The sequence below is a fragment of the Carya illinoinensis genome, chromosome 1, assembly GCF_018687715.1.
Source record: "Carya illinoinensis cultivar Pawnee chromosome 1, C.illinoinensisPawnee_v1, whole genome shotgun sequence".
In the NCBI taxonomy this organism is placed as follows: Eukaryota; Viridiplantae; Streptophyta; class Magnoliopsida; order Fagales; family Juglandaceae; genus Carya; species Carya illinoinensis.
In genome coordinates this window covers 16,277,966-16,305,609 of record NC_056752.1, presented here as the reverse complement: position 1 = coordinate 16,305,609, position 27,644 = coordinate 16,277,966, and the positions used below count along the sequence as shown (strand labels likewise).

At 37.7% G+C, this 27,644-nt stretch overlaps 1 protein-coding gene and 1 non-coding gene across 4 annotated transcripts; one reads left to right on the top strand and one right to left on the bottom strand.

Moving 5' to 3' along the window:
* On the top strand, positions 1 to 72 carry TRNAC-GCA. The gene has a single exon. It is a non-coding gene; the product is annotated as a tRNA-Cys (tRNA).
* Positions 73 to 545: 473 nt separating this feature from the next.
* Positions 546 to 23,558, bottom strand: LOC122311945 (vacuolar protein sorting-associated protein 8 homolog). Of its 3 annotated transcripts, none has more exons than XM_043126733.1 (19): positions 21,862 to 23,557; positions 20,933 to 21,244; positions 20,581 to 20,820; positions 20,358 to 20,466; positions 20,116 to 20,273; positions 19,316 to 19,949; positions 18,682 to 18,746; positions 18,496 to 18,597; positions 18,255 to 18,397; positions 16,744 to 16,799; positions 7,766 to 8,421; positions 7,466 to 7,656; positions 7,054 to 7,360; positions 5,382 to 5,669; positions 5,185 to 5,294; positions 2,230 to 2,560; positions 1,214 to 1,624; positions 876 to 1,119; positions 546 to 794 (listed from the first exon to the last, which is right to left on the bottom strand). In XM_043126733.1, the coding sequence occupies exons 1-19, from the start codon at positions 23,413 to 23,415 to the stop codon at positions 769 to 771; spliced, it is 5,937 nt and encodes a 1,978-aa protein (XP_042982667.1). In that variant the 5' UTR covers positions 23,416 to 23,557; the 3' UTR covers positions 546 to 768. The 3 variants fall into 3 exon arrangements, with proteins under 3 accessions (XP_042982667.1, XP_042982677.1, XP_042982685.1); XM_043126743.1 differs by having other exon boundaries at positions 20,581 to 20,727; XM_043126751.1 differs by lacking the exons at positions 546 to 794; positions 876 to 1,119; positions 1,214 to 1,624 and adding an exon at positions 1,851 to 1,939 and having other exon boundaries at positions 21,862 to 23,558.
* Between the last annotated feature and the right edge of the window lie 4,086 nt (positions 23,559 to 27,644).

The following is a 27,644-nucleotide window of genomic DNA, read 5'->3' as shown; positions in this document are numbered from 1 at the left end:
GGGTCCTTAGCTCAGTGGTAGAGCATTTGACTGCAGATCAAGAGGTCACCGGTTCGAACCCGGTAGGGCCCTAACTTCCTTCAGTTTTAGTAACTTCTTATTATAACATATAATTTTCCGCCTACCCTTTTTGTTCTTTTACGTAATTTTTTTTCTCCATAATTTCTTATACTTAACACTCTTAACAGACTCAAGTTTCTCTTCTTTCACAGATTCAAAAAGCTGATTCGGGCAAAAATCAGAACGTATCTTCCACAGTTCTCTTGGCTTTCTTGGTTACCATTTGCTTTCTAATACACCTATTCTCCAGTCCTAAGAAGGGCAGCTGGAATTAGACCAGTCTAAAAAATATCACTTAATAGGGCCGTTTGGATTCAGAATGTATTTCATTTCATCTCATCTTATTATCATATATTTTTCAAATTCTCACATAAAATATAAGAAATAATTCAAATTTTTTAAATCCCAAAACAATAATAATATTAAAAAAATAATAGTCTAACATTATTTTATTTAATTTTCAACTTTCATCTAAAACCATCTCATCTTATCTCACTGTCAAAACGAGCCTATTTGATTATGTTGTATTTCAATTTCCATAAAAAAATACCTTCATATTATTTAATGCACAGCTTATTCTACTTACAACAGTTGTACATATAAACAAAATTTGAAAAAAAAAAAAAAAAAAAAAGGGAGAGAGAAAAACTGGCCCTATATGGTCTTCATCATCTCCAGTATTGTTAATGTTCTGTACACGTGCTCGCATTACAGCCTTTTGCTCTTCTCCTTGCCTATATAAGTGTTTCCCATGTGTTAAAGCTGAACAGATCACAAAAGCTTCAACCCCAAGTAGAATTAATATCAGTACTCACCAAATATACTTGATTTCAAAGGTGGGAACCGAAGAGACGATCCTTTTACTCTTAGCTCCCTCAGTTTTCTGTTTTTACTTGGTTTCTCTATGTTTGCAAGGGCATCGCTACTTTCTCCTGTAAAAATATTTGCTCCTTTCTTTACTCTTTCATGATAAACAGCTGGTGGCGCAAGTCTCAGCTGAGGCATGTTTTCTATCTGGACTAATCTCTGGTCTTTCTGCAAATTGGTCAAGATCTCAAACTGCAGCATCCAATTTTTTATTAGGTTTCAATATTTGTGAAGCCGGGGGAAACAGAAATGATAGTGATAATTATAAGATAGAAAATCCTTTTACCCGTGAAATTTGCTGAAGCCCATAAGGACTCTCGGATGCATCACTTTCGTGCCGATGTAGAATACTGGTTCCATGTGATTGTTGGGGTCTGGATGAAAATTTACTCACTAAACCATTTTCTGGAAGAATTGATTTACTTCTAGCTTTTTGAGATTTCTTCTTCGGCATACAAATTGGGCATCCAGATGATGCTCCTCTACCCGATGCCTCATTATCTGGAACTTCGCATTGGATATGAGTTGCATGGCCGCAATTAAAAACTCGAATGCTGAAGCTAGAGGAATTCTTCGTGAGTAGGAGATTACATATACAACATACAAAACTCCGGGGTGCATATGCATGAGAGGCCCCCTTCTTGAGCAAACTCATGGTATAGAACGTATCATCCTCTATTAAGGATTTGGCAGTGTCCTAAAATAACAGAGTAGATCATTTGCATCAATAAAAACAGTAACATTTCCCAATTGAAATAATCACGGTTGAGTCATATTATAATAACTAAGGAATAAGAACAGTTATTCATCACAAGAAGATCAAGAATTAATGTACACAAGTAATTACTTATAAAGTAAATGTACACAATTAGAAATTGCAGTCAAACTAAAATTTCTATACTGGATGAGAATTGGTACAAAGTTGAATAACTTTACTTGTGTCTAAAACCCGATGCCTTGATGAATCTGGTTTTATATGGCAGAAATACTACACGCAACATGCCATGCGACTCTGTCATAATTAGATGCACAACTTTCAAATTCATTGCATTAGTTTTCAGGAGATTATAAATTCCAAATTTGGAAGAAACTTTATTCATGGATCTTAAACTACAAAACTCCTTCATACGATCATACCAAAAAACTTGTAATTCAGATGAAGAACCTTTAAAACTTAATCATGTCTGTTGAAAAGTTAAAACTCAATAAAGACGCAAAAAGAAATACATGAATTCATGCCACAAAGGATACATAAAGACAGACCACAACTGAAGCACATCATGAGCTTAAAAAGTACTATACCAGAATTCGTCTTTCAAAACCATATATTCCGAGCATGCCCAATATGGTAAGTTTAAAATCACCAAACTCCTGGCTGCCGTTATCAGCAAGGAGTTTCGACATGATAGTTGGCAGGCGAACAAATCCTATCATTCCCTCAACAATTGCTTTGATGAAATGAGAGAACAATTTCCTTAAGATATGAGCTCCTCTACTGGACTTTGAGATTCTCCACCTAACTATGCGTGCCTCCTCATCCTCTTGTGAGGCTGATGATTCAGTTAGCATTTGAACATGATTTTCTCCTCCAGATAGCACATCATTTTCTGAATCCATCAAAGGGTTGCAAAACCTGTAATGAATTTTAGTAAATAATTGGCGCTGAAAAAAATGCACATGCATGAATCTTAATGCTTAAGATCACAATAGCTTACATTTTTCATCAGTAAGATCACAATAACTTCCTACGAGAAATTAATGTACAATTTTTTTTTCATAACTAAAATAATCTTTATTAAAAAAGTGCAAAAGGTGCAACCCAAGTACACAAAAGGTACAAGAGAGACACCTATCGAGAAAAAGAAAGAGAAAATCATGCAGATTTAATCCATTAAGTCAATAGAACCAGTTCACACAAGAATGGTATTGATAAAAAAAAATTCTTTTTTTTAGCCTACAAGAATGAGCCTAATTACAAACTACACGCTGTGAAAAGCAACATAAAAGTCCTTAAACCCATAGCAACAATGTATGAAAGAAGAATCCCTAAACCCATCCGGCGAGTGTTCCTTATTCTTGAAACGACCATTTCTCTCATTCCATGTGCACCATATTAAGCATAGAGGCACCATCTTCCAAACAGCCACGATGAGACGATTGCCCCTGATTCCTCTCCAACATGACAATAAATATATCACCCTCTTAGGCATTACCCATGCAATACCAAGCCTAGTGAAGATTTCATCCCATAAAGCCTTGACTACTTCACAATGAAGAAGGAGATGATCAGCTGATTCACTATTGTGTTTGCACATGAAGCACCAATCTATTATGTAGAGGCCATGCTTTTTCAGCTATCAATATTTTCCCATGGAATGCCAGCCAGCCGAAGAAAGCAACCTTGAGGGGGGCATTACTCCTCCAAATGCACTTCCATGGGAAGGCATTGGAAGAGTGAGTCGTCAATACCTTGTAATGGGATCTGACTGAGAAGTTCTTGTTCCCTGTAGGTGTCCAAAGTAATCTGTCCTCCCCTCCTGCCTGTAAATTCAGCGCATAAACGCACTGTAAAATTCAGCAATATCTCCCCCCTCTCAATCCTAATAAAAAGACTTTCTTTTTTTATTTTTCCAATTCACTGCCTAAACTTACCAAAAACGGCATTTACCATGCCGAACCACCAAAGCTTGGTTAAGATCTCACCGTTAAGATAAACAAATGATAGTATATGTGGCAAATCTTATTAGTCAGATCTAAGTGTGGGTACAAATTATAAAATTTGGGTAGTTTTGGGTGCCAACTGCAATTTTCTGTAGTTTATGATACGTACTGCAAAATCAGTGGTAGTTCCAGGGTGCAAACTGTAATTTTTCCTAAAAAGATAGAAAAAATGGGGGTGAGAGGGAGAGACATGTCGGATTTTATGAGGGCTCTTTCTTCAATTAGGAAGTAAATAAAGTTGTCTCCTTAATTATTTAGGAAATTCCAACTGTTTGGGAGTTTGGAATAGTCTTTCATTTTTATCAAATACATTTGTTTACACATTGTAGCTAATACAAGACAGTTGTTAACCATCAATTGTTAACTTATTGGAGGTTTGATTTCCCTACTTATTGAAGGCTTAATTTCTTTTTTTTTTTTAATAAGTAATAATTTTATTCGAAGAAATAGGCATAAGCCCAAGTACACAGGATGTATACAAAGGAAATACCTACAACTTCCATAAACAAAAAGAAAACAAACACCAGAAAACTAAAACAGGTTCAGAAAATTATCCACCATTAAATAACCTTTAGCCCAAAAACCCAAAGTACTCGAGAAAAAATCCCTAAGATCTCCCAAAGAGCATTCTTTATCTTCGAAACATCTCCCATTTCTTTCGATCCATATGCACCACATAAGACAAGGGGGAATCATCTTCCAAACACACGCCGCCGTCTTACAGCCCTTCAAACCCTTCCACCCTACCAATAAATCCAACACTTCTTTGGGCATTACCCAATGTAAACCTGTCCAGCTCAAAACCTCATCCCACAAGAATCTTGTCGCTTCACAATGAAGGAAAAGACGATTTACTGATTCTCCATCCCTTTTGCACATGACACACCAATCAGTAATAAACAATCCTCTCCTTCTAAGATTATCAGCAATAAACACGCCGCCTTCTTAATTTCCCTTGATTGTAATCATAAACCCTACTTTTCCATTACACTTGCATCAAGAGAGAGGACCCTACACCACTATGTTATTTCTCATCTTGTAGAACTCAACTTATCCTGAAGCAACAAGTATTGTATGTAGCAAGTAACCCACTCTGCCATTTCAAATGTAAATTTTGTTTTGACTTGAGCTCATCATCTCACCACTCACCATCACACGTATCGAAGAGAGAGAGAACCGTACACCACTACCTTATTTCTTATCTTCTGAAACTTAACTCATCCTAAAGAAAGAAGTATTTCATGTAGCATGTAACCCACTTCACCATTTCAAATATAAATGTTATTTCATCTTGAGCTCATCATCTCACGGTTTACCCCATTCTAATTAAAGTAGGACCAGTTTATTGGACTTTTTGTTCGTCAAAACTACGTAATCACAGAGACAAATTTGATTTCTCCTCCATATTTAGGATTAGCTGCAGCTGCTAAAGCAGACAATTATATACTGATATTGCTATGAAGAAACAAGTTATGGCAGATATAACATAAGTAAAAAAATTTAAAAAAAAAAAAAATTGATTGATATCAGACTCACGAGTCAAGTAATCTGAACCAGAGTGTCTCTGACTCCTCAGGGTTCAAACGAGGGGTGTTTCGCTGGCACAGTCCAATACAGGCATTCAATATATTGCGTATCTCATTCACCTATATAGGAAATATCAGATTTGAAGTTGCATAACGGTCATATATGCAAACACAAGAAGCTTAAATATCTGATTAAAAGTTACAGACCTCCTTCGTATTCATTGCTGTCCTGAGATACTCCAAACCAGCAGCAGAACCTGAAGCCACACTAGAAACTACACTTTCCACAGCAGTATCAAGCTCAACAAACTTGCTATCAAGGCCAGAAAGTGTAAGTAAAAGAGCACTCCCCACATCACCAACCCTTTCTAACAAGAATGCAGCAGCATCAATAATCCCATATTCCTGACACAGGCGTAAACAGTGTTCCACACGGTAGCTATCAAACGTCTCCAGGAATTTCAGTACTGAATTGGGTTCATACTGACATAAAAGCTGCAAAAGTAAATGGTAAGAAATTTATTATCTCATTGCTATCACCCAATATAAGATCCATTAGGAATGGATAAAATGACAGATATAAAGATGGCCATAAGCACGAATGTACTTTATGGTGCAAAATCAGCAGATTTTAGAAAAATGAATACAGGAATAGGCATGATATGTCCAAAGAATGAGCATAGTGAGGAAACAAGATCTTGATTTCCAACCACAAATCATTAAAAAAACAAAAGAAAAACAACTGAGCATATTAATACTTTTGGGTGCAGGGAAGGGGAGTGGGAAAGAGGACTACAGTTACAAAGCTAAATAACAAGAACTTCAAAGACACAGGATGAGATTGAACAAACACATTCATTTAAGATTGGAGAACAAGAATATTTGTCTCATTTGGATGAGTGCATTTCCATTTGGGGCCTTTGGGCCGACCATTAGGATATGAATAATGATCTCAATTTTGATTGTATCATCCCAAGATTTCAAACGCAAAACTGATCCCAGATTTTGTCGACGACTTGCAATTTGACAAATTAACTAGGCTTCAATGTGGGACCTTCAAAGATGCAATGAGTGTTACTTCTAACTCAAGAATCTCTTTTTTCTCAAACCCAAACCCCTAAACCAGAACCACAATACTTACATCCATCAGTACCTTTTGTATCCTAGATAATCTTCTCATCTGAGTTGGTTTTAGAAAGCAAGAAAAACACCATGAGAAAGCATGACACAAACAAGTGGTTTATTCTTTCCCCCATTCCCTCTTCATCAATGCAAAAATTCCTTTCACCCAAAAACCAATCATAATCATGGCATGAAATCTGTTTTTTTATCTGGTTTTGTTTGGAAGCAAAGAAAATTGCAGCTCTCCTCACCCTAAACTAAGAATTGCCGTCAACTGAGTTATAGGTGAAATTTAAGTGAAGTTTAGGGTTCGGCAGCTAGTGGTGAGGATTTCAGTTTGTGAGCGTAGGCATGGGCTTATGGGAGGACTAGGTGTGTGAAAGAAATCTAATTGATGGCAATACTTGCTCTGGGACGCAAAACATTCTCTTTCTTCTCTCCTTCTCTTTTTACATACCTTTTCTTTCTGTGCAATACCATTTTTGCCTGATTTTTCCAGTGAACACTGCACCAAGTCATCATCAAGTACAAAGAGAAATACTATCATGCATAGGCATTTAAAGTATCCAGCTGAGAAATTCCAACTTGTGAATTTGAAATGAACCAATGTGTATAAATGATCCAAACAACGGATTTTCAACTCAACAAATTTTAAATCAGTCCAGTGAAATCCTTTCCAAATCCTAAATATACATGCAAGTTACCAAAGGAAATCTCTGTCAATTCATATTTTATATATAGTTTTACAAGTGCTCACCTCCAAATAAAGCTCAATCATTTCATCAGTCACTTCAACAGGATTGTTACGCAGGAACTTGGGGAAATTAGAGACTTTATCCAAGTAATCTTCAAGTCCTTTTGACTGATCCTTCATCCTTCTTGCATCAGAAGAATCCACAATATCATCCCCTCTTAAATTAGAAAAGTCGAGGGTACCAGATAAGTGAACCTCAATGACCGTTTTTAAATAAAGGAAAAGGCTTCTTGGATGAGAGCGAAGTTCAGACAGGATATGTGAACTTTCATTGTTGAAATGGTCGATGACCAAGAAGAATGTGGCCTCTCTGCAAAGGATCAGAAATGTATGAGATTGAATGCAGAGTAAATGAATTTCTTAGTAACAAAAGATCCTGCATGGCCTTCAAACAATATTTTGCAAAAAGCATTGCCTGCTTAAGTCAACCAGCTCAGGTATCCGGGAAATGACTGCTGATTGAAAAACAGCAAGTTCATTGCCACTCAGCTCTAATACTGTTTTGTTGATAAACAAGAATGCATGAATCGGCTCATCCACATCCTTCATATAGCTATCCAAAGCAGCAAGATACCGGTGTCTGCTAGTATGAATTACACCACAAACCTATAAAATTATAATAGAGCTTATATTACATGTAACTAAAACAGAGATTATGTACATTTTGGCACCATGCTTCCAGGCAAAACATCATAAGTCACATAAGCAAGCATACCTGGTAATATTGGGCTTTCTCGCAAAGACCTAACACATGAGAAGCATTCCAGTCAGTCTCAGGCACTACTGCTAGAAGGGCAAGCACCTGTTTCTCTCTTCTTTTCGAGATTGTACCATGTGTAGAAACATTAGGTGGAAAATTATTTTCTGAAGTTAGATATTCTATAATCTGACTCAGTACACTTTTTGAGACATTAGCTCTTCTGCATGCAACATAGTATGCTACAAACTCATATATATGACCTATGTCTTTCTTTGAAGGCCAGTGTTCCAATGATCCAACGACATCTTTACCACCTGACCTCTCAGTTTGGGAAATATCTCTATCAAGAATATGAACAAGAGCATTCACCATATCTTGAACCAATAAGTTTTTACATCCATTATCATTTTCTTTTATTGCCTCTATATCATCATCTGCTGAATCCTGCAACGAAAAGTCGTGTTTTGGGATTTCATCTTCTACAAAAGCGCATCTCAAAACATCTAAAGTAGCTTCAGTATCTAACTGTAAGAGATGATACAAATTCAAGTATGCTTCTCCAAATAATCTTGAAACTGCTTGTGAGTTCAGGGCATCAGAATTTTCTAAGAGAAATTGTAGAAGTTCTATTCTAAGAGAAGGCAAGCGAGTAGGGGGCAGAGCTCCTTGTCCTGCAAAAGGGAAACTTTTTGCTTCAGTGTTTCTAAATCATTTCCATCCTGTGAATATTGAAATGAAGTTGTAAAAGTCTTCAAAACATGTACATTACAAAATAAGCAAGGTATTCTTGTTTGAATGCCTCATACTCAATTTCAGGCAAAACATCATGTCATATATGAAGTACTTTGAGAAGGTGTGGTCCACCAAGAGATTTGATTCCCCTTGAGGGCCACAGTTAGTCGAACCAGTGCACAATCTAGAAACACAAGGTTAATGTGTGTGGGTGACTATAAGTTTAAACCGAAATGTTGCTGACGATGTGCATGTGAAGTAATATGTGTTATAAAGATATTATCAAAGAAACCCAAGTTGATAACATTTTTACACCAAGATGTGCTACTTACATAGTAACGATTCATTTTTGTTTATACCCTTTTAAAATGTCACAAGTAATGACGAGGACAAATTTGCAAGCCAAAGTCAAAATAGGAGACCTTTTTTTTTTTTTTTAAGTCAGTATAGGAGACCATTTTGTTTTTCTATATAAGTCAGTATAGGAGCCTTTGACCTAGCAAAGACTGAATTAATTTTTTTATCACATAGGTTACTAGGATTTTACCAGGTCTTGTGTTGCAACATTATGGTTTTTCCTTAGTTTTCATATGTTGGCTTTATTACTTCTATTAGTTTAGTAAAGTTTAGTGAAGTGATTGATGGTTTTTGAGGTTTAAAATGTTTATATTAAAATGTTTATAGAATCCTTATTGCCTGTTACTATAAAAAGTAGTGAATTAACATTCCTATATACTTACAAAGAAGATGGTCTGTAATAATCACAAACAAGGGGGATAAAGGATCCTGTTGACGTGAGCTTAGGGGTGGCAATATATGATACGATCCGTGAATCCCACACCAACACAACACGAAATAACCGGATTTGGGTTTGATATAAATGGGTTTGGGTCAAAATGGATTGACTAGACAAAACATGATTAATAAACAAGTCAATTGCGGGTCAACCCGCAAAACCAACAATCACCCGTATAACACGAATAAATTCCATTTTCAATTTCTATAAAATGTTTAGTTTATATGCCTTTGTTATTGCTAGGATGTAATATTAATATTAGTATTTGACTACTTAATATCTCAAACTATCCAGCTTTTTTTGTTAATATGTAATTTTATTTTATGAAAAAATATATATATTTTTTATATATTATTGGTTTGGATATTGATCATAAAATATTTTAACATTAATCCAATTGTAATTGTGAATGACTTATATAGTTATCCTTGTATTATATATGAAATTATATTAATTGGGTTAAAAATTAAATATACAAGTCAGCTCAACTCATTTATATGAAACCGGTTAAACGGGTCACGTTTAGGTTAACTCAATAAAAGTTGATTATTAAACAAATTATGCAGATTGTGTCATATTACCCATTACTTATATGGGTTCTGTTAGGCTTTAATTAAACAGGTTGTGTTTGGGTTAACCCATATAGTTTAATACACATGAGTTGACAAAACATGAATATGACTTACGAACATGAATTTCCACCCCCATGTAAACCAAGTATGTTAAAGAATCCCATTGGAGTACTATTCATAACTACCAAAAAATGCATAAAGAAGATGCATTGAGAAATCCAATCATCATTTCCTCAAAACCACATCTCCTTAGCAATAAATTAAGAAGCCTTTTTAGTGATCATAAGCCTTTTCAATGTCTAATTTATACAGTACTCCTGGCTTTCCCCATCTTAGTCTGATATCAATATGCTATCAAGGTATTCATTAGCTATGAGCGCGTGCCAAGAATTTGCCTCCCGGTAACAAGGCATTTGGAGAGTTGGAAATGACTTTCGAAAAAGAAAAACCCAATTAAATTCTATTTCTAGTAACTTTAGCCATGATCTTATAAACACCACCCACTAGACTAATGGGCTTTATGTCCTTGATATGACAACCCATGCTTCTTAGAAATAAGGGCAATGAATGTAGCATTATGGCACTTCTCAAAGATGCATTTCATATGAAACATATGGAATACCTACATGATATCTTCCTTCACTACCTCTCGACACACTTAGAAAAATGCCAAGGAATAATCGTCCAAACCCAATGCATTACTACCATTTATAGTTTCACAACCTCCTGCAACTCAATATTTTAAAAGGGCCTTTCAACCACTAGGCCTTTGCCTGCTCAATGGAAGCAAAAGAAAGTCCACCAATTGGGCCACCAAGAGAATTGTTCTATGTACAAATTCCACTAGAATTGTTTAATGTCATTACTAATCACCAAAGGGTAAAGGCAACTCCACCATCCATAGATAAAGAATTGATGGAATTATTTCTTTTATGTGAATTAGCTGCCTGATGAAATTTTTTTACAATTTTCTCCTTGAAGCCAAAACACCCTCAATCTTCACCTCTAACATATTTCCTCCATAAGGATTATCCTCTCCAACTCAAGAATAAGTCTTACCTCTGTGATTCGAGATGCTGAATATAGATGGAGTGACTTGTACAAAGGCCTCTGTGATTCAAGAGCATGTTGCCAATTTTTTTGAACACTTGCTTTCTGAGCAAGTGGGGTGGCGCCCAAAGCTTGATGGACTAGCCCTTGAGTGCATTGAGCTGCAGAATGTCTCTTGGTTGGAGAAGCCCTTTGAGGAGACAGAGGTTCACAGTGTGGTGAGGATAATGGTCAAAGACAAAGCACCTGGTCCAGGTGGGTTTTCTATGGGATTCTTTCAATTATGTTGGGATGTGGTGAAGGAGGATCTAATGAATTCTAGGGATTTTTTTCAATTGGAAAATTTGAGAAAAGCCTCAATGCCGCTTTTATTGCAGTTATTCCTAAGAAGATTGGGGCATCGGATGTGAAGGATTATCGGCCCATTAGTCTTGTGATGGAGCGTATAATATCATCTCCAAGGTGCTTGCAAACCACCTAGGGAAGGTTTTGGGGAAGATAATTACAAAACCCCAAAATGCATTTGAAAGGGGTAGGCATATTTTGGACTCAGTTCTCATCGCTAATGAATGCCTAAATAGTAGATTAAAATCTGGCAATCCGTGGATCCTATGCAAATTGGATATGGAGAAGGCCTATGATCATGTCAACTGGTAGTTTCTACTTTACTTGCTTGGGAGGTGTGGATTTGGGGAGAGACGGAGCTCATGGATTAGATGGTGCATATCAATGGTGAAGTCTTTTGTGTTGGTGAATGTTAGTCTAGTTGGCTTCTTTAGCAGTTCTCTAGGCCTAAGACAAGGGAATCCTTTGTCCCCACTCCTATTTGCCTTTGTTATGGAGGCACTTAGCAAAATGATCTCAACCTTTGTTAACAGTGGTTTTGTGGTTGGATTCTTTGTTGGTAACCCCAATAGGGGTACTCTTAATATATCTCACATATTGTTTGTAGATGATACACTGACATTTTGTAAGGCAGAACAAAACAAGATTCGGGCATTGAGGGCACTTTAACTTTGTTTTGAAGCGGCATCAAGCCTAAAAGTGAACTTTAACAAATCAAAATTGGTGCCAATTGGTAACGTTCACAACATCTAACAGTTGGCTAACACTCTTGGATGTAAGGTTTCCTCTCTTCCCATGAGTTACTTTGGTCTTCCATTGGGGATCAATATGGGATACAGTTATTGAGAAGATTGAACGTAGATTGGCAGGTTGGAAGAGATTGTATTTGTTGAAAGGTGGTAAGATCACCTTAATCAAAAGCACTCTCTAATTTACCAATGTATTTCATGTCTTTGTTCCCAATTCTAGCAAGTGTGGTTACCCGTATTGACAAACTTCATCGTGATTTCCTTTGGAGTGGTGTGGGGGATGATTTCAAATTTCATCTGGTCAAGTGGGATAAGGTATGCTCCCCAATCTCTTCTGGTGGGTGGGAAATACAAATATAAGGATTTTCAATAGGGCTTACTTGGGAAATGGTTGTGGTGATATAAAATAGAACTGGAAGCCTTATAGAAGTCGGTGATTGACTGCAAATATGGAGGTTTGTGGGGGGTTGGTGCACTAGAGAGGTACATGGGCCTATGGAGTAGGAGTCTAGAAGCACATTAGACGTGGGTGGGGGGTTTGTACTCGTCATTCTAGACTTGTGCTGGGAGATGACTCTAGAATAAAATTATGGAGCGACCTATGGTGTGGAAATAACACCTTTAAGGATTCATTCCCCTCAATTTTCAGGTTTGCATGTGAGAAAGAAGCTTCAAGAGCTGATTTTGTGGTGCTATTTGGTGATCAAGTCCAATGGCGGCCCAAGCTTGGGAAGTTGGCAGCTTTGAGGATTTTTTTAGTCTTTTGTACTCCATGAGACCGAGCACTCAAGGAGCTGACACATTGTGGTGGGTACCCGTAAGTAAAGGCATATTCTCGGTTTGCTCTTTCTATAAGTTTTTCTCACACAATCGTAGAACAATCAGTTTCCATGGAGAAAGGAAGGATTTGGCAAAATAAGGCACCACCCAAAGCGGCATTTTTTGCTTGGACAACTTCTCTAGGTAAGATTTTGATAATGGATACTTACGGAAACGCAAAGTGATTATAGTAGATTGGTGTTGTATGTGCAAGAAAAGTGGCGAGACCGTGGATCATCTTCTATTGCATTGTGAGACTGCTAGAGCGTTACAGGATGATGTGTTCTCCAGAGTAGAGTTAGCTTAGGTTACGTCTGCCACAATGTTTGCACTTTTGGCTAGTTGGACAAATCTAGAAGGTAGTTCCTATCTCCCACAAATCACAGCCGTGTGGAAGATAGTTCTTATCTGTATTTATTGGTGCTTATGTCAGGAGCAAAATGCCTAGACATTTGAAGACAAGGAGTGCTCATTAGAGGAACTTATGTCACTTTTTGTTAGAACTTTATTTCTATAGCCATAGCTGTAGATTTTAATGGCCTTGGTCTTCACAACTATCTTGTTTCCATTTCTTCTTCCTAAGTAGGTGTCACCTTTTGTATACCTTCTTGGGTACTTAGGTTATGCCTATTCTTATTAATACAATCATTTACTTATAAAAAAAAAAGTCTTACCTCCCTCGACTACTTTTTTTTTTTTTTTCTTATTGGCACCAGATGTCCAAGAACAAATTCTCAACTAATCCCGGAGATGCACAGGCACTCGGCAAGGAGTTTCCTACAAGTGCACATCAGGTAATTCAAAGAGAAAATCTCTCATTCCAATGACCCCTAGAGATTGTTTGCACCCAAGGGAATTTGCACCTTAGATATGGGGGGGGAGCATACCCCCAAACTCAAGGCCTTTACCACTTGAGTCAACCCCTAGGTGTTACTTCCCTCGACTACTCTTCATCACATGGATGTCTATCTTCCACAATCACATCAAGTCCTTTTAACTCTTCAATTAGAATATTATTTCTTCTTTCTAATGTCACCAAACACCTGCCATTCCAAACACCAAGGTCATCTTTTAAAGCCTAAAGTTTATGTGCCAAAGTATAGCTTGGGGTACCTTGAAAATAGAAAGAAAAATCTTGCCACCCCAATATACCCACCAAACACCTTTGCTTTGCTTTCAATGCAAATCATTCAAAGTAGCCGTATATTTTCAACCTTGAAAGATCGTGCCACCTCGAACATCCCCACAAGCAAATAAGAATTGGGAAACGATCTCAATTTTTTATTTTTTATTTTTGGATAAGTAATAATAAACGATCTGAGCCAATTCTAATAAAATAATGCTAGATACAGTCCTAGAGTGTGGAAGCACCATGTACTCCCTTTGAAAAAAAGTGGGGGCCATCATTAAAAAGTGAGTTTTTTCATGTGGGTCCTAGATTTGCCCCTTTTTTCAAAGGGAGTGCACGTGGCTTGCACACCCTAGGACTAATTATTTCCCATTCTAATAAATTGTTCCTAAGAGACAGCAGGAAATAAGCTTCCCAAAGATGAGATAAGAAAGTGTCTAGTCTAAATCAAATAAGGATGTCTCAACTATGTGACCATGTACAAGCCCCTCCCACCATCCACAAACCAATAAAATATAAAACCTAAGAACTCCATTATAATAGGAAAAAAGTGAGCTTCACCCAACTTTTCGCTAGGGAGGCAAGTAACATTAAAACCTCCCCCAATACAGAAAGGCAAGTTCCATCAACTTATAAGACCAGCTAGTTCCTTTTGAAGAAACCTTCTCATATTATCCCAACTGGGACCATATACCCCAGCAAAAGCCCATTCAAACTTGTTTCCATGCCCCAAAATGAACATGCGACAGTAACTTCCCCCACAAAAGTATCGATCCTTTCCACTATCCTACTATCCCACATCAAATAAGATACCTCCCACAGCTCCTCGAGAGTCCAAGCAACACCAATCCACATTTTAGCCATTCCACAGGTTCAAGACAACACTACAGGACACATGTTTCAATTTTTCTCCCTAAAGACAAACCATATCATCTTCCCAATCTCTAAGTAATGTCCCAAGACAGAATCACTTATCCCCTTCATCAGTCAGTCCCCCTAAAGTTCCATCATAATATCTTGAGCTTCGTAAACAAACTTGAGAGCCCCTCCCTTTAGCTCTACCACTTCTAGAGTTACCATTTTTGAAACCATTATTAATGGAGCATGTTAACCTTTCTGAATCCCTTAGACTCTTAGAAACTGATATAGGACTAGAAAATAACACCTTGGGCTTTGAAATTCTACTAGCTTCAGTGTCTGTAATAAGGCCATAAGCTCCCTCTTTGAACCCGTCGCAGAAGACTCTAAGAGCATGATGGAAAGTTCTGATACTCTACAAGACCCAATCAGAGATACCTTCCAGCTCACCCTTCAGAGGGAGACACATTGCCCAGAGGTTACAACACAACAAATACTCCTGAATACCAACAACCCCCAAAAGATCATTTAGTTCCATAGGCATATTTATAGGAGATCCCAACACCCAACCATCCCCACAAGAAAATTCACTAGCCTTTCCCTCTAATTGGGCCACTCATGATTCCCCCCAATTATGTAGAAGAAGCAATTGCATGAGCCTGTTCCAAAACAGGCACTAATGGTTCTGTGCACAGCCCTGGGATGAACAAATGATCTGATAAAAGATTAACGTGCACTCCAATGAAACACACCCAAGACATTAAAAGATTTGTAAGCTCAACCCAATTACTAAAATAACCTTAACATGCAGGATTAGCAATGAAATTACAGATCTTCTAATCTTTGTTTTATTTATGAATACAGATCTTCCAATCATTAAAAAGTTACATTCAATTAGAAAACTAAACCAAAATTATATTCCACTTACGAACCAACTATTAAACACACAAGCCTCACATCAATCAGGCAATGCATGCGGGCCCCGCATGGTGAAAACTCTATGCGGCCAACATTGGACACATACAAACAGTGACTGAGGGCTCATTTGGACACTTAAAATCTCAGAATATCTTTAAATAGTAGTAAAATAGTTTGTTAATAGTAGTGAAAAGGTTTAAATTAAGATGTTTCATTGGGTTTTGAGAAATAAGAGAGAAAAAGTTCAATAAAAACATTATATATTTAAAAATTTGTTTGAATATAATTTTTTAATATAATTTTTGTTTTGAAATTTTTTTGATGACGAGGTATCCAAGAACTTTCACTGCCCTAGATAAGGCTTTGGTTCTCGACTAATCCCCGTGGTAAAAGACGTCTCCACAAGCAAATTTGTCACATTCACCGTGGTGCCTTATTCGCAAGGACCACAGATCAGCTAGGAGCGACCCACCTGTAGGCTTTGGATGCCTTCCCACCCAGATTGGGGTCTTTGGGGAGCCTTTCAACCTCCTGCTCAAAAGGGAATTTTTCTTTTGAAATTTGAAAAAATTATATTATTTTTTGAGTTTTATTTGGGAAAAGTTGTATTGTGTTTTGTGTTTAGATAATGATTAGATGAAAAGGTTGAAGATTTGAAATTACTTATCAAAAAATAAAGGTTGAATATTTGAAATTGAAAAGTGTTTTGCGTTTGAATGATGTTTGGAAAGGAAATATTTGAGAATACCTGAAAATACCTTGTTACACAAACAAGGCCGGAACCTCTTTATTCATGTCTGCATCAAGCATGCTTAAAGGATTACATTGAAAATTGGACGAAATTAGCATGACATGCATACACACAACATATCACAGACAAAGGAAAATACAAGACAACTAGTCACAAATGTGTCTAGTTTTCCATAATCTGTCAGTTCTAGATCCATGGAAAAGTTTTTACATTCATTTGCACAGAGTATCTTTCAACAACGATTCAAAAATGTCTGCCAGCAATAAATCCTTACCTGGTGGAAAAGCAAGACCTGAAAAGCAGTATTTCAGATAAACAAGCATCCTGTACCTGTTAGCAAGAAAAACTGTAAAAGGTGACTACGTCAAGGTGGTAAAAGGAACCCGATCATAAGAGGCCAAAATGTAAATAATGGAACATATTATCTCCCTGTAATACCTTTCGGTTAGAATGCTATTAGGATCTAGTAAGGCATAATAGTCAGCGCTCTCTGACTCTCTTTTTTTATAAGTAAACACTGTCTGTCTCTCTCATTATATTCTTTTACCTTTGTTTTTCTTTTTTGGGTTAGCTAGTCCCCCAGGGGAAGGGGGAGGGATTGTAAGACATCCAATTTAAAGAAAAACACGCATTTGAGTAATAAAGTTCTGATTATATTTAAATTGATTCATCCAATTCTATGACTCTGCAAATATATTTTCGATGGCTCTCTGAACACCATTCTACAAAAAGAAACTTATTTCTGACTATAAAGACACTTGCATAACAGTCATATGCCCCAAGATTTTTTAATAAGAAGTTTAGTACCTTTCCAGTATATGTTTACCAACTAACCACTTGTGGAATAATACCAAAGTTAAAGAGTCATGCTTTGATGCACTATTTGATAGATTTTTCTTTTTTGATAAGTAAAGATTTGTAACCTCTTAATAGCATGTGCCCCATATGAGCAGCCTTCACTAAGGTAGAGTTAAAATACAAACAAGTGAAAAGTGTCTTTTATATGTGTTCTCACAAAACCATTTTTCAGTGAGGACTACACATACAATCACATATTATAATTAGAAAACTGAAGTGCAGGAGGAAAGGGGAAGGAAAAACAAAGCAAGCAAGCTCTCTGTAACACTCCAAGGGAGATGAAGCTGCATTTGGGCCACACTCCAAAAGACTAGTCGGGTACAATTGGAGCCTCATTGATCTTTATAAAGAACAAGAACTTCTCCCTCCCAAGTAATGTAGGGAATATACCACCTGCACTCACTACTTAGTATGGGGTATCACACTTGTGCACTGATAGACAAGTCCAAATGACTCCAACTCCTCCACGCCACATAGGCCTAGGCTGCAGCCCTCATTGAAATCAACTGATTGGAGGCTTCTTAAGATTAGGGTTATTTGCAGTTCCTAGAATAATATGTTACTATGCGATGTTATACTACATGCTGGTTACAGTTCCTTGAAATGTGGACTTTTTTTTTTTTTCCTGTCAAGATTCTTCTGGTAATCTGATATATGTTTTTTTTTTATAAGTGGTAATCTGATATATGTAAATCCCCCACCCCCACCACCTCCCCCCCCCCCCCCCCCCCCCCCCCCCAAAAAAAAAACACTTCATTAAGTCTGCCAACCCCCAGAAAAGAAATAAAAATAAGTGATTAAACTAAGACTTACTAAAATTGACATGACAGCATATACAAGAGTAAACTAGAATAAGAAAACAGGATACTTGAAATATTCCATGATCAATGAATTACAACACAAAGAACACAGATAAAGGCAACATACCCAAGTGCAGCAGCACTTTCCTTTTGACTATTTTGTAAGACCACCAACAGCTCTTCTAAAGGAGCCCTAAAATCGTCCAATCCTTTGTTAAAGAGATACACCAGCGCACCATATAATCCATGCTCCCTACATAACCTGACAACCTTCAAGGAAAAGAAAACATCATAGAGTCAAGTTAACAAATCACAGCAAATGGATTCAGTTCAACAAGGAAAACAATTAACACAGATAAAAATAAGACCTGGTTGAAATCCAAGGAAGAGATATCCATGTGAAGGACGCATTGTTCAACTCGCTGTAACCACCCCTTGCTGCTATAATGCTCTACAAGTGCTTGCATAATCTTCGGAAAAAAAAAAAAAAAAGGATGTACACAATTAGTTAGTAAGCTCACAATGTGGCCACACACTTGAACATCAGGAAATACCTCAGGAGGTAGAGATCCAAGCATGTCCTTCAATATATATGGCTCCAAGAGCTCCAAAAATGTTTCTGGAAATGTAATGAAAAAAGGTAAATCACCGAAAGGTAAAGTGTAAAGACTAAAAAATGTACAAATTACTGTATGTCACTCCGAAAATATGGAAGAATACACAAACTTCATAGACAGTCAAACAGCAGCAGAGACAAACTATATAAAAAAGAAACACCAAAAGTCAACATGGATTCAAATACTCTCAAGGTGCTAGAAGAAGAGTTGAACAGCCTTGCCATCCATTTAATAACTCGAAAATGCATAAAAAAAACAATATTTATATTGGTAGAAAAAGTTCGTCACCGAGAAAGCCTGCCAGGAATATTGTTGTAATTGTTCATATTTCCCAAACATCTAAACATGTCCTGTTGCCCACCTATAGTAATCTGACGTTGTCTGGCCCTATTGAAGATTAAAAAAAAAAAAAAAATTTGAAAGGACAACTTTCTATCCTTGGGTTTTGAGTTTATGATTGCCACAGATTGAGTTACCATATTGCACTCAAAAATGAAGACCTCAAAAGATATTGAAACTTCATAGTAATTGAAGCATTTAACCTGATAATACACATGTATCTGATATATACCTCTCTGTTGAACAGCTAGAAACTTGGAGAAAATTTCATCAAAAAGTATGTCAGTCCTCTTGATATGAACACAAAATTCCACTGCAACTCCACCAACGCGAGTGTATTGCTCTTTTATTTCAGAGTGCACAGAACTGCCTTTATTGCTTGGGTTGTCCGGCTGTTCCATTTTTCCAATTTGGTTGCAAAATGCCACCGAAATATAAGAAAATACTTCATCTACATATGACAATAGCAACTCTACCAGGTATGGCATTATGGCCTCCTGTACAGCATCTAAGCTTCTAGGGAGGTCAATAACACCATGAGCTTGACCATCATAAAGTGTCATTGACATATTTAGTGCACCCATCCAGTCACCTGCTTTCTTCAGAACCTGAATTCGTTCCTTCCATGGGAGAAGGCGAGAAACAACAAGGTGTGTAGGTCCAAGTATGTACAAAGAAGCCCCTCTAACAGCTATACAATTGTGATAAGCTTTCTCAGGGTTTCCAAAGATATTAATGAAGTGAGTATGATACGTAACAAGATCATCTCCTCCGGAAATATCAACAGAAAAACTTGTTTGGTGAATCACAGTTCCATCCTTGGCAAACAAACAAAGTTGTCCAACCAATGTGAGAACCACCAGCATCTGGAAAAGTATAAAACACTCACTCATCCATATATGCAGAAAAGTAATGCCATACTTCATGCAGACAATTATGGTTTTTTACCAGAAAAAAATCCTGAACTAATATAAGTAAACAGAATAACATTAATAGCATATAAAAGACGACAATATATATATGTATATGTACCTGATCATCCAACCAAGCCAGACCTATTGCTGGACTATCAAGAGACCATTTCCCATATATTTTTAGCTCTGATTTGACTAACTTTGCAACCTGAAGTTTCCGATCCCAAGCAATTGCAAGCAATGAAACTCTCTCTGCTGCATCCGGCGGCATATTTTCTGAAACAAATTCAAATCTTATTAAAATAAAATATCTCAAAATGAAGTTCACTAGACAAATTCAAAAAATAACAGTAGGCAAACCACGCGATTGTGTCATGCATTTCCATGCAGTATAAGGCATAGAACCCTCCCGAATACCATCTGGCTTAGAAAGTTGCGCATAGACTTCCAATGTTGGAGTAAGCCTCACCTGTCACATGCACGTGGCTTTTTAAACATCTGGACAAGATATACCCGCAAAGAAGAAAAGATTCAAAAGTCAAAAGGTACATGGAATATGTCCTATCATCAGAGGGCTTCATACCACCAGAGCAGTTAGATGGGTGACAAATATGACCACGCCTTCTTCAGCAAAAGAAGAGGCTTCATTAAAGAGTTTCCAGCCGGCATCTCCACCAACTACACCTCCCATCCTACTACCAAGACTGCTGGAAGAAACCACATTGTTTCCCTGAGAAGAGATAGAAGCAGCTCCAGAGAATTCGTCAAAAAGGAGTGGTGAAGCTGATAATGCAATTCCCGTTTTTTGTCCATCAAGAAGACACTATTTCAAGCAACGATACCATCATTGATTCAGAGAGGATGTCAACTCATAAGTATATAATCCGATAATGCTACAGTCATAAACCACAAAATAATGCAAACAAATATTTTACCTGGGTTTTGATGGAGAACATATTAATCACAGGAACCACTGAGATGGCATGCAGCAGAACCAGACCCTTACTATCACCTGTAACTGCTTTAAATTGACGAGTAACCTGAGAATCCTGCCCCAGAAACAATGCATGTACAACTGGTGCTGCATGCTCTCCAGTAATAACTTTTGCTGCTGATAATTTTTGAACGTCCCAAACAGTAACATGACCATCACCATAACCAGCTAGGAGAAGGTCCCCTTGCTGATTGAAGCACACGGAAGTTACAGGAGAATGCGATCGATCCCCTTGCAAACCAAGCATCAACATCTGGAACAAAAACAACATGGCTGTTATTTAATTGTTAAGTCAACAAATCTACTGTAACTAATGCAACATGCAATTGCAAAGTCCATGGAAGCTTCATTAATACAACACAGCCAGATGTTTTGCACACTGTATTTATCATAAATGGGAAGATTCCTTGCCACATGCTAATTATAGTCATTATGACAGAATACATTCATGCTAAGTATACACAACGAAGAGTTCTTTTTTCCCCTCAAGCTGTTACAATATTTCCTTTCAGTAATATCAAGCTATTTTTTAATTGAAGTATCCAGTAGAGGATCGAGCACACTTGGTTTTTGTACGAAATTAATGGGGGCATTTTGAAAATTGAAATAAGAAATTCAGTTTGACATCAACTAGCGTTCTCACAGGTTTTCCAATTTCGTAAACAGGACACTAGAAATTGGCTACTAAATATCGTTTGAAAGGGTGAAGCAGTTCATTCTTCCTTGATCCCATTTACACAAAATCAGCTACCGAAACCTTCTCAAGTTTCGACAACAGAAAGAACAAATAACATAACATAAATAAGCATATAATCCCGAAGGAACATAAAAGACAAACCATTAAGAGAAGTCAACAAATGAAAAAGCAACCTTTGCATCCATGAGGTCAGCATTATAACTCGAATATTTACTGGGCACGACCACAATCACCCCTTTTGACATTCCCACCGCAATATAATTCGCATGAACAGCCAAGACTTGAGGTGAGCCATGATCTCTTCTGAATGCATGTGAAGAAATAGTCCTTGTGATGGTATTATCCGCATCAATATTGAAGTATCCCAATGTGGTCGATCCTCTCCGGACGCCCTCAAGCCTCATTGGCTGAGCAGCCGCACCCTCTTCCCAATGCAAACCAGTAGAAGCATGCTTCTTCTCAAGCTCCTCAGCTAACTCAAGCGGCTTCATTGAAGCCCGTGATTTCTGTTCCGCTAATCTCCTACTCTCCAATTGTCCAATTCTCTCTTCCACAAGCTCGGTGATATCAGACAACGAACTTGTCTCCTCGTCACCGGCAAGATCCGCCTCATCATCTTTCAAATTATGCATTTCTTTGTCTAAATCTAAATTCCGTGCTTCCAATGCCACCACTGTCACTTCCTGATCAACCTTCCTTTTCTCATCAAATTCATCCAATGAATGACGGACCTTTTCTTCTGAACCATCAGCATCCAAAAATTCAGAGTCGTTACTGCCCACCACACAGGCATTCTTACCTAAATTCGCAGTGTTCTCATCCTCTTCACCAATGATCCGTTCTACATTGGTATTTGAAATTGAAGTGCTTGTTTCCACCAATTCTTCCTCACTATCACTAACCCTTGATCCCTTCCGTTCAACGGCATCTTCCGCTTCACTTTTAACCTCTTTACTATGAGAAACCTTACCATAACTATCATATTCCACACCATTCAAAACCTCATTTCTTCTGTAAACCCCACCACTTTTATCATTCACCACAAGAGCAGACTGGAAGTCGCCCATTTTTTGATTGTCTTCCACGGCATTCACATTTCGAATTTCATTAGAAGAGCCCAATCCATCTGAACCCACTTCGGAATCGTCGAGAGCCTTATGGGAGCTCCCAGTCCCGGCCCTCCTCGACTTGATCGCAGCCGCGTGAGGAGTCGGTAGAGCCCTCGAGGCCGCCGCCGCAGCTGCCAAAGCAGCCCCGGGCTTCGCGTTCGATTTCACCCCACCAAACAGCGACGGCAACGCTCGCGAGTTCGGGAACTTCTTAAACGGATCCTCAGAGAAACCACCGCCGGGTCGGGCCCGACTGAACAGTCCGGGCTTGGACAAAAACGAGGGGTTTCCATCCGGTCTTAGGGTTTCCGTAATGTAAGACTCAGGGGGTGGTTTTGTGGGGGGGACTGAGACGGCATCGTTTACGGACTCCGAGACTTCCTGTTTGAGGCCAAAAGGGCGGGGATGAGTGGGCGGTGGGGATGGCGGAGGGGAAGATGAAGTGGATGAATCGGAGGCGTTGAGTATTTCGTCTATGGTGCGGTGAGGAACAGTGTTGAGGTCGTCGTCTTCGTCGCCGCCGTCATCGTCGCTGGTAAGGTGAGAATCAAGGAACGAGTCGAGGTCGAGTTCCATTGCCGGGGGTGATACTTCGGTGATCGTGAGGTTCTTGGTCATGTCGTAGTGTTATTAAAGCTATTATCATTGCTTGTCGTTTCACCATCCATTAGAAATTTAGATCGCAGCTCTGAGGTCGACGACGAAGGGCTCGACTATTGGATGTTCTTCCAACCGGATGCATCAGCATTCGAATGGGTAAAGGAAAACTCAATTTTTTTTTATTTATTTTATTTAAAACATACTCTAATATTGAATTATTTTTTTATTTTTTTATAATAATAAAATATTAATAATTTTACTATTTTATTTTTATTATATTTTTAAATTCTATTACATACCGCCATTTTATGTTCTCTTTATATATTTTATTAATATGATTAGTTAAAATAATTATTTTATATTAAAAAAATGATACATCTAATCATATTAATAAAATATATAAAAAATATATAAAAATGACTACATATAAATTAATAATCTTATTGTTATCAGCTCTTTAAGACTACCAAGATATTTATTTATTTTAGAAACAACATTGGAATAGTAAAAAAGAGCTGAGAATACATTCGGAATGAAACTTTCCTTAAATTAATATTGTGGAAGGCCATTGAGTGGATTTTCGGACCCTAATATGATCTGTTTTTTGTTGTATGGTTCATGATAATTTGGAAAATGGAGTCACCATACTCAATTTTTTACGTGGCCAAGTTATGTTTTGATTTGAGGTTGCAAATTGCTAAAATAAGAATCATTTGTATGCATACTGATGATAAATCTGTCCAAATGAATCGTAATTAATATTTTATGAGTCGGATTTAACAATTGCGGCACTTCGCTGGATACTAGTGAGACGTTTGATCGGCTGATACCATAAAAATAGTTGTCTTATAATCTACAAGTTAGGGTCTTGGAGGAACACGATTATTCTCCAATGTTCTAAGACTATTCATTGTTATTCATTACTATTTACAAATTATCAAAGATACTCTGCTACGTTTGGTTGCTAAGATGATCTGAATTGATCTGTCAATAATAGAATCTCATCGAGATATGTTTGAATATAAATAGATTGATATATGTATTTAAATATATAAAATCAACTGAGATGTGTTTAAATTTTTTTATAGAAAGTTAAAAAAGTTGTGAGTCACATCAATAATTGGTTTAAGATTGGTTGAGGTGAGTTTGTGTTCCAACCATAGAGCCAAGGGTATGTTTGGATGTTAATAATATCTCAGATCATCTATGAAGATTAGTGAAATAGTAGTTAATAGTTTTTAAATAGTAGTAAATTATCTGTGAATAGTAGTGAAATAATCTAAGATGGTCTAAGCTCCCAAACACATCCTTAGCATCCAAATGGAACCTTAGACTTTGCCAGACCTTCATGGGAAAACAAACGAGAAAAACAATTGAAATTGTTACGAATAACTTTGGAGGACAATAAAAGAAAATTGAGAATAATTAAAACGGGTTAAAATGGGTTATTTTGTGTCACCCGTTATTTTAATATGTTATGTTACGACTTGAAAGTCTGACTCGTTTTGCTTAATGAGTTGTATTTAGGTTGACCCATTGTGGTGCCTCGTCCCTCACAAACTACTAGGTGAGGTACCGTAGTGCCAAGACTACTGGCTGATTGGTCAACACCCAGATGAATTGTTAGGCATGTAGTTGTAATATCCCGTTTGTACACGTATTTTTATTGAATGAGTATTTTAATTTAATTAAAATATCGGTTCTTTTATTTTAAATGTATCGAATTTTCATTGGATTTATATAGTTATGAAATTTATTTTGAGGTGCCTTCTTAATATTAATTATTATTTTATGTTTAAATTGTTGTTTAATATAATTTAGTATATTTTTTTATTTCAAATTTTGTTGTTAGTTTTTACTAGTTATTTCTTTTATTTTAGCTAAATAAAGTGTTTAAATTATTTTATTCAATTTATTGCTTTTTAAATAGTTTTCATGGGATCAGTTTCTGGACCCTAAATATAAGGATTGGATCTCACTTCTTTACTTCTATTTTTCTTTTTTCCTTTTCATTTTTCTCTTTTTTTCCCCTTTTTTTTCTTTCTTTTTTCTCCTTGAACTCTCTCTCCCCGTGCGACACCCCCTCTCTTCCCCTCCCGCCCGTTTCCTTCGTCTGGCCCCAGAACCCCCTCGTGCCGTCGTGCATTGCACCACCCCCACCGTTTGACTCCCCTCCGGCCGATGAACCTCCCCACCAAATCTCAGCCCCATCCAAGCTGCCGTTAAGCCGCACGCACCCCTCCAAGCCGCGTTCAAGTGCTCCAACACCACCGTCATTCCACCTATGGCTACCACTTTTTCACCACTTCATCACTGACATCTTGCTGACCTAAACCACTCATTTCCAGCTTCAATCCGTCACTGGAGCAACCCCCACGAGTTCAAATTTATTTTGGTCTTTTTTCACTTCCATCCACGGCTAACCCTCACTTCCATTAGCTTTATAAACACCTATAAGTCATTCCCTATCAATTCCAAGTCTTAGTTCGTCCTCATTCAAAAGTGCATATTTTACAACCCACGGCCACAGTATATTTTACACTGTTACGTTATTTTTTGGCCACCTTTTGCAACCCCTTAATCCTTCGAAAAATATTATATAGCGCAGTAAGTATTTTCCAAATTTCTTTTAAGATTTAAATATATTTTTGCTTTAACAATAATTTGTGATTAGTTGATTATGTTAGACTGAGTCCGAGGAGTCGGGGGTTGGATGGATTTGAAGATGGAGTTGTTTGTTGGCTTGGATGATATTGGATATTTGTGTCTTGTCATTTGCATTACATGGTGCATGCATGTACATGTGTTGAAACTTGAAAACTGGGTTTTCAAGCGAGAAATGTTTTTGGATATATTTGAACGATTGGATTGACTGGTTTGAGTCAGAGGTACTGTAGGGATGGTGGTAAGCAGGGATAGTGGTAGAGTCTTGCCTGTGATTCTTGCCTACAGTGCACGTGACGTAGGGATAGTGGTAAAGTCCTGTGTGATGACCCGCTTTTACGTGTATTTTCACTGAAGTGTTGTTTTTAATTTAATTAATATATTAGTTTATTTATTTTAAATTAATGTATTTTAATTGGTTTTTATTTATTTGATGTTGTGTTTTATTTATTTAGTCGTTTTACGGTTTTTAATCTCGTTTTCGGCGGATTTGTTTTGTTTTTCGGAGTGAGGATTGGACCTCATTTCTTTCATACATCTTTTCTTTTCCCTTTTTCCTTTTTTCTCTTTTTCTCTTTTTCTCTTTTCTTTCTTTTTCTTTTTTTTTTTTCCCTTCTTTCTTTCTCCCCCGAGCCCCCCGTGTGTCGACTCTCTCTCTCTCTCCTCTCCTTCATGCCGTTCGACCCGTCAGCCCAGACCCACTGCCGTCCGGCCACCTTGGTCGACACCACCCCCGCCGGTCAACTCCCCTCCAGCCGGCGCACCACCCCACCGAATCTCAGCCCCAACCGTGCCGCCGTTTAGCCGGAAATAGCCCTTTAAGCCACACGGATTTTACTCCGATCTGCCGCCGTCGCTCCACCTCCGGCTACCACCTCTTCACCACTTCATCACCGACTCCTTGCCGTCCTAACCCACCCATTTTCGGCCTCTAACAGCCACCGGAATAGCTCTCACGAGCTAGTTTAAGTTTTGGAAAATCCGGCCTTCAACCGCCGTTTCCGCCGCCACCCACGGCCAAACTCCACTTCCATTAGCTTCATAAACATCCTTAGACCCTTCCCCATCAATCCTGAGCCTTGGTTTGTCCCCGTTCAAAAGTGGGTATTTTACAACCCACGGCCACAATGAAATTTCACTGTCGCCGCATGATTTCTAAAAATATCATATAGCGCTGTAAGTATTTTCCAAACTCTACTTTTAGATTTAAATATATTTTGCTCATTCAATAATTAATTGTTGTTGGTTGGCTGATTCAGGACTGAGTTCGATGAGTTCAGGGGTTGGATGGATTGAGGACGGAGTGCTTGGTTTTGCTTGTTTGTGATTGCTTGATTATTTGAGCCATGAGGCATGAGTTGCATATTGTGTTTATGTGCATTTTGTTTTAATCGAGAAAATCCCGTTTTATTGGCGTAAATAGTTTTTGGGTGCATGTGTCTCACGAGCCAAGCCAGGATGGGTTATTATCTCGGTGGAGCTCTTCTGGTCACTCGAGAGTGTAATAAACTGAGTGACGTCCCCTGAGTTGTCGCTGGACGACGACGAGAGTGGGGTCTAGAGGATGCTTGAATATGAACGCG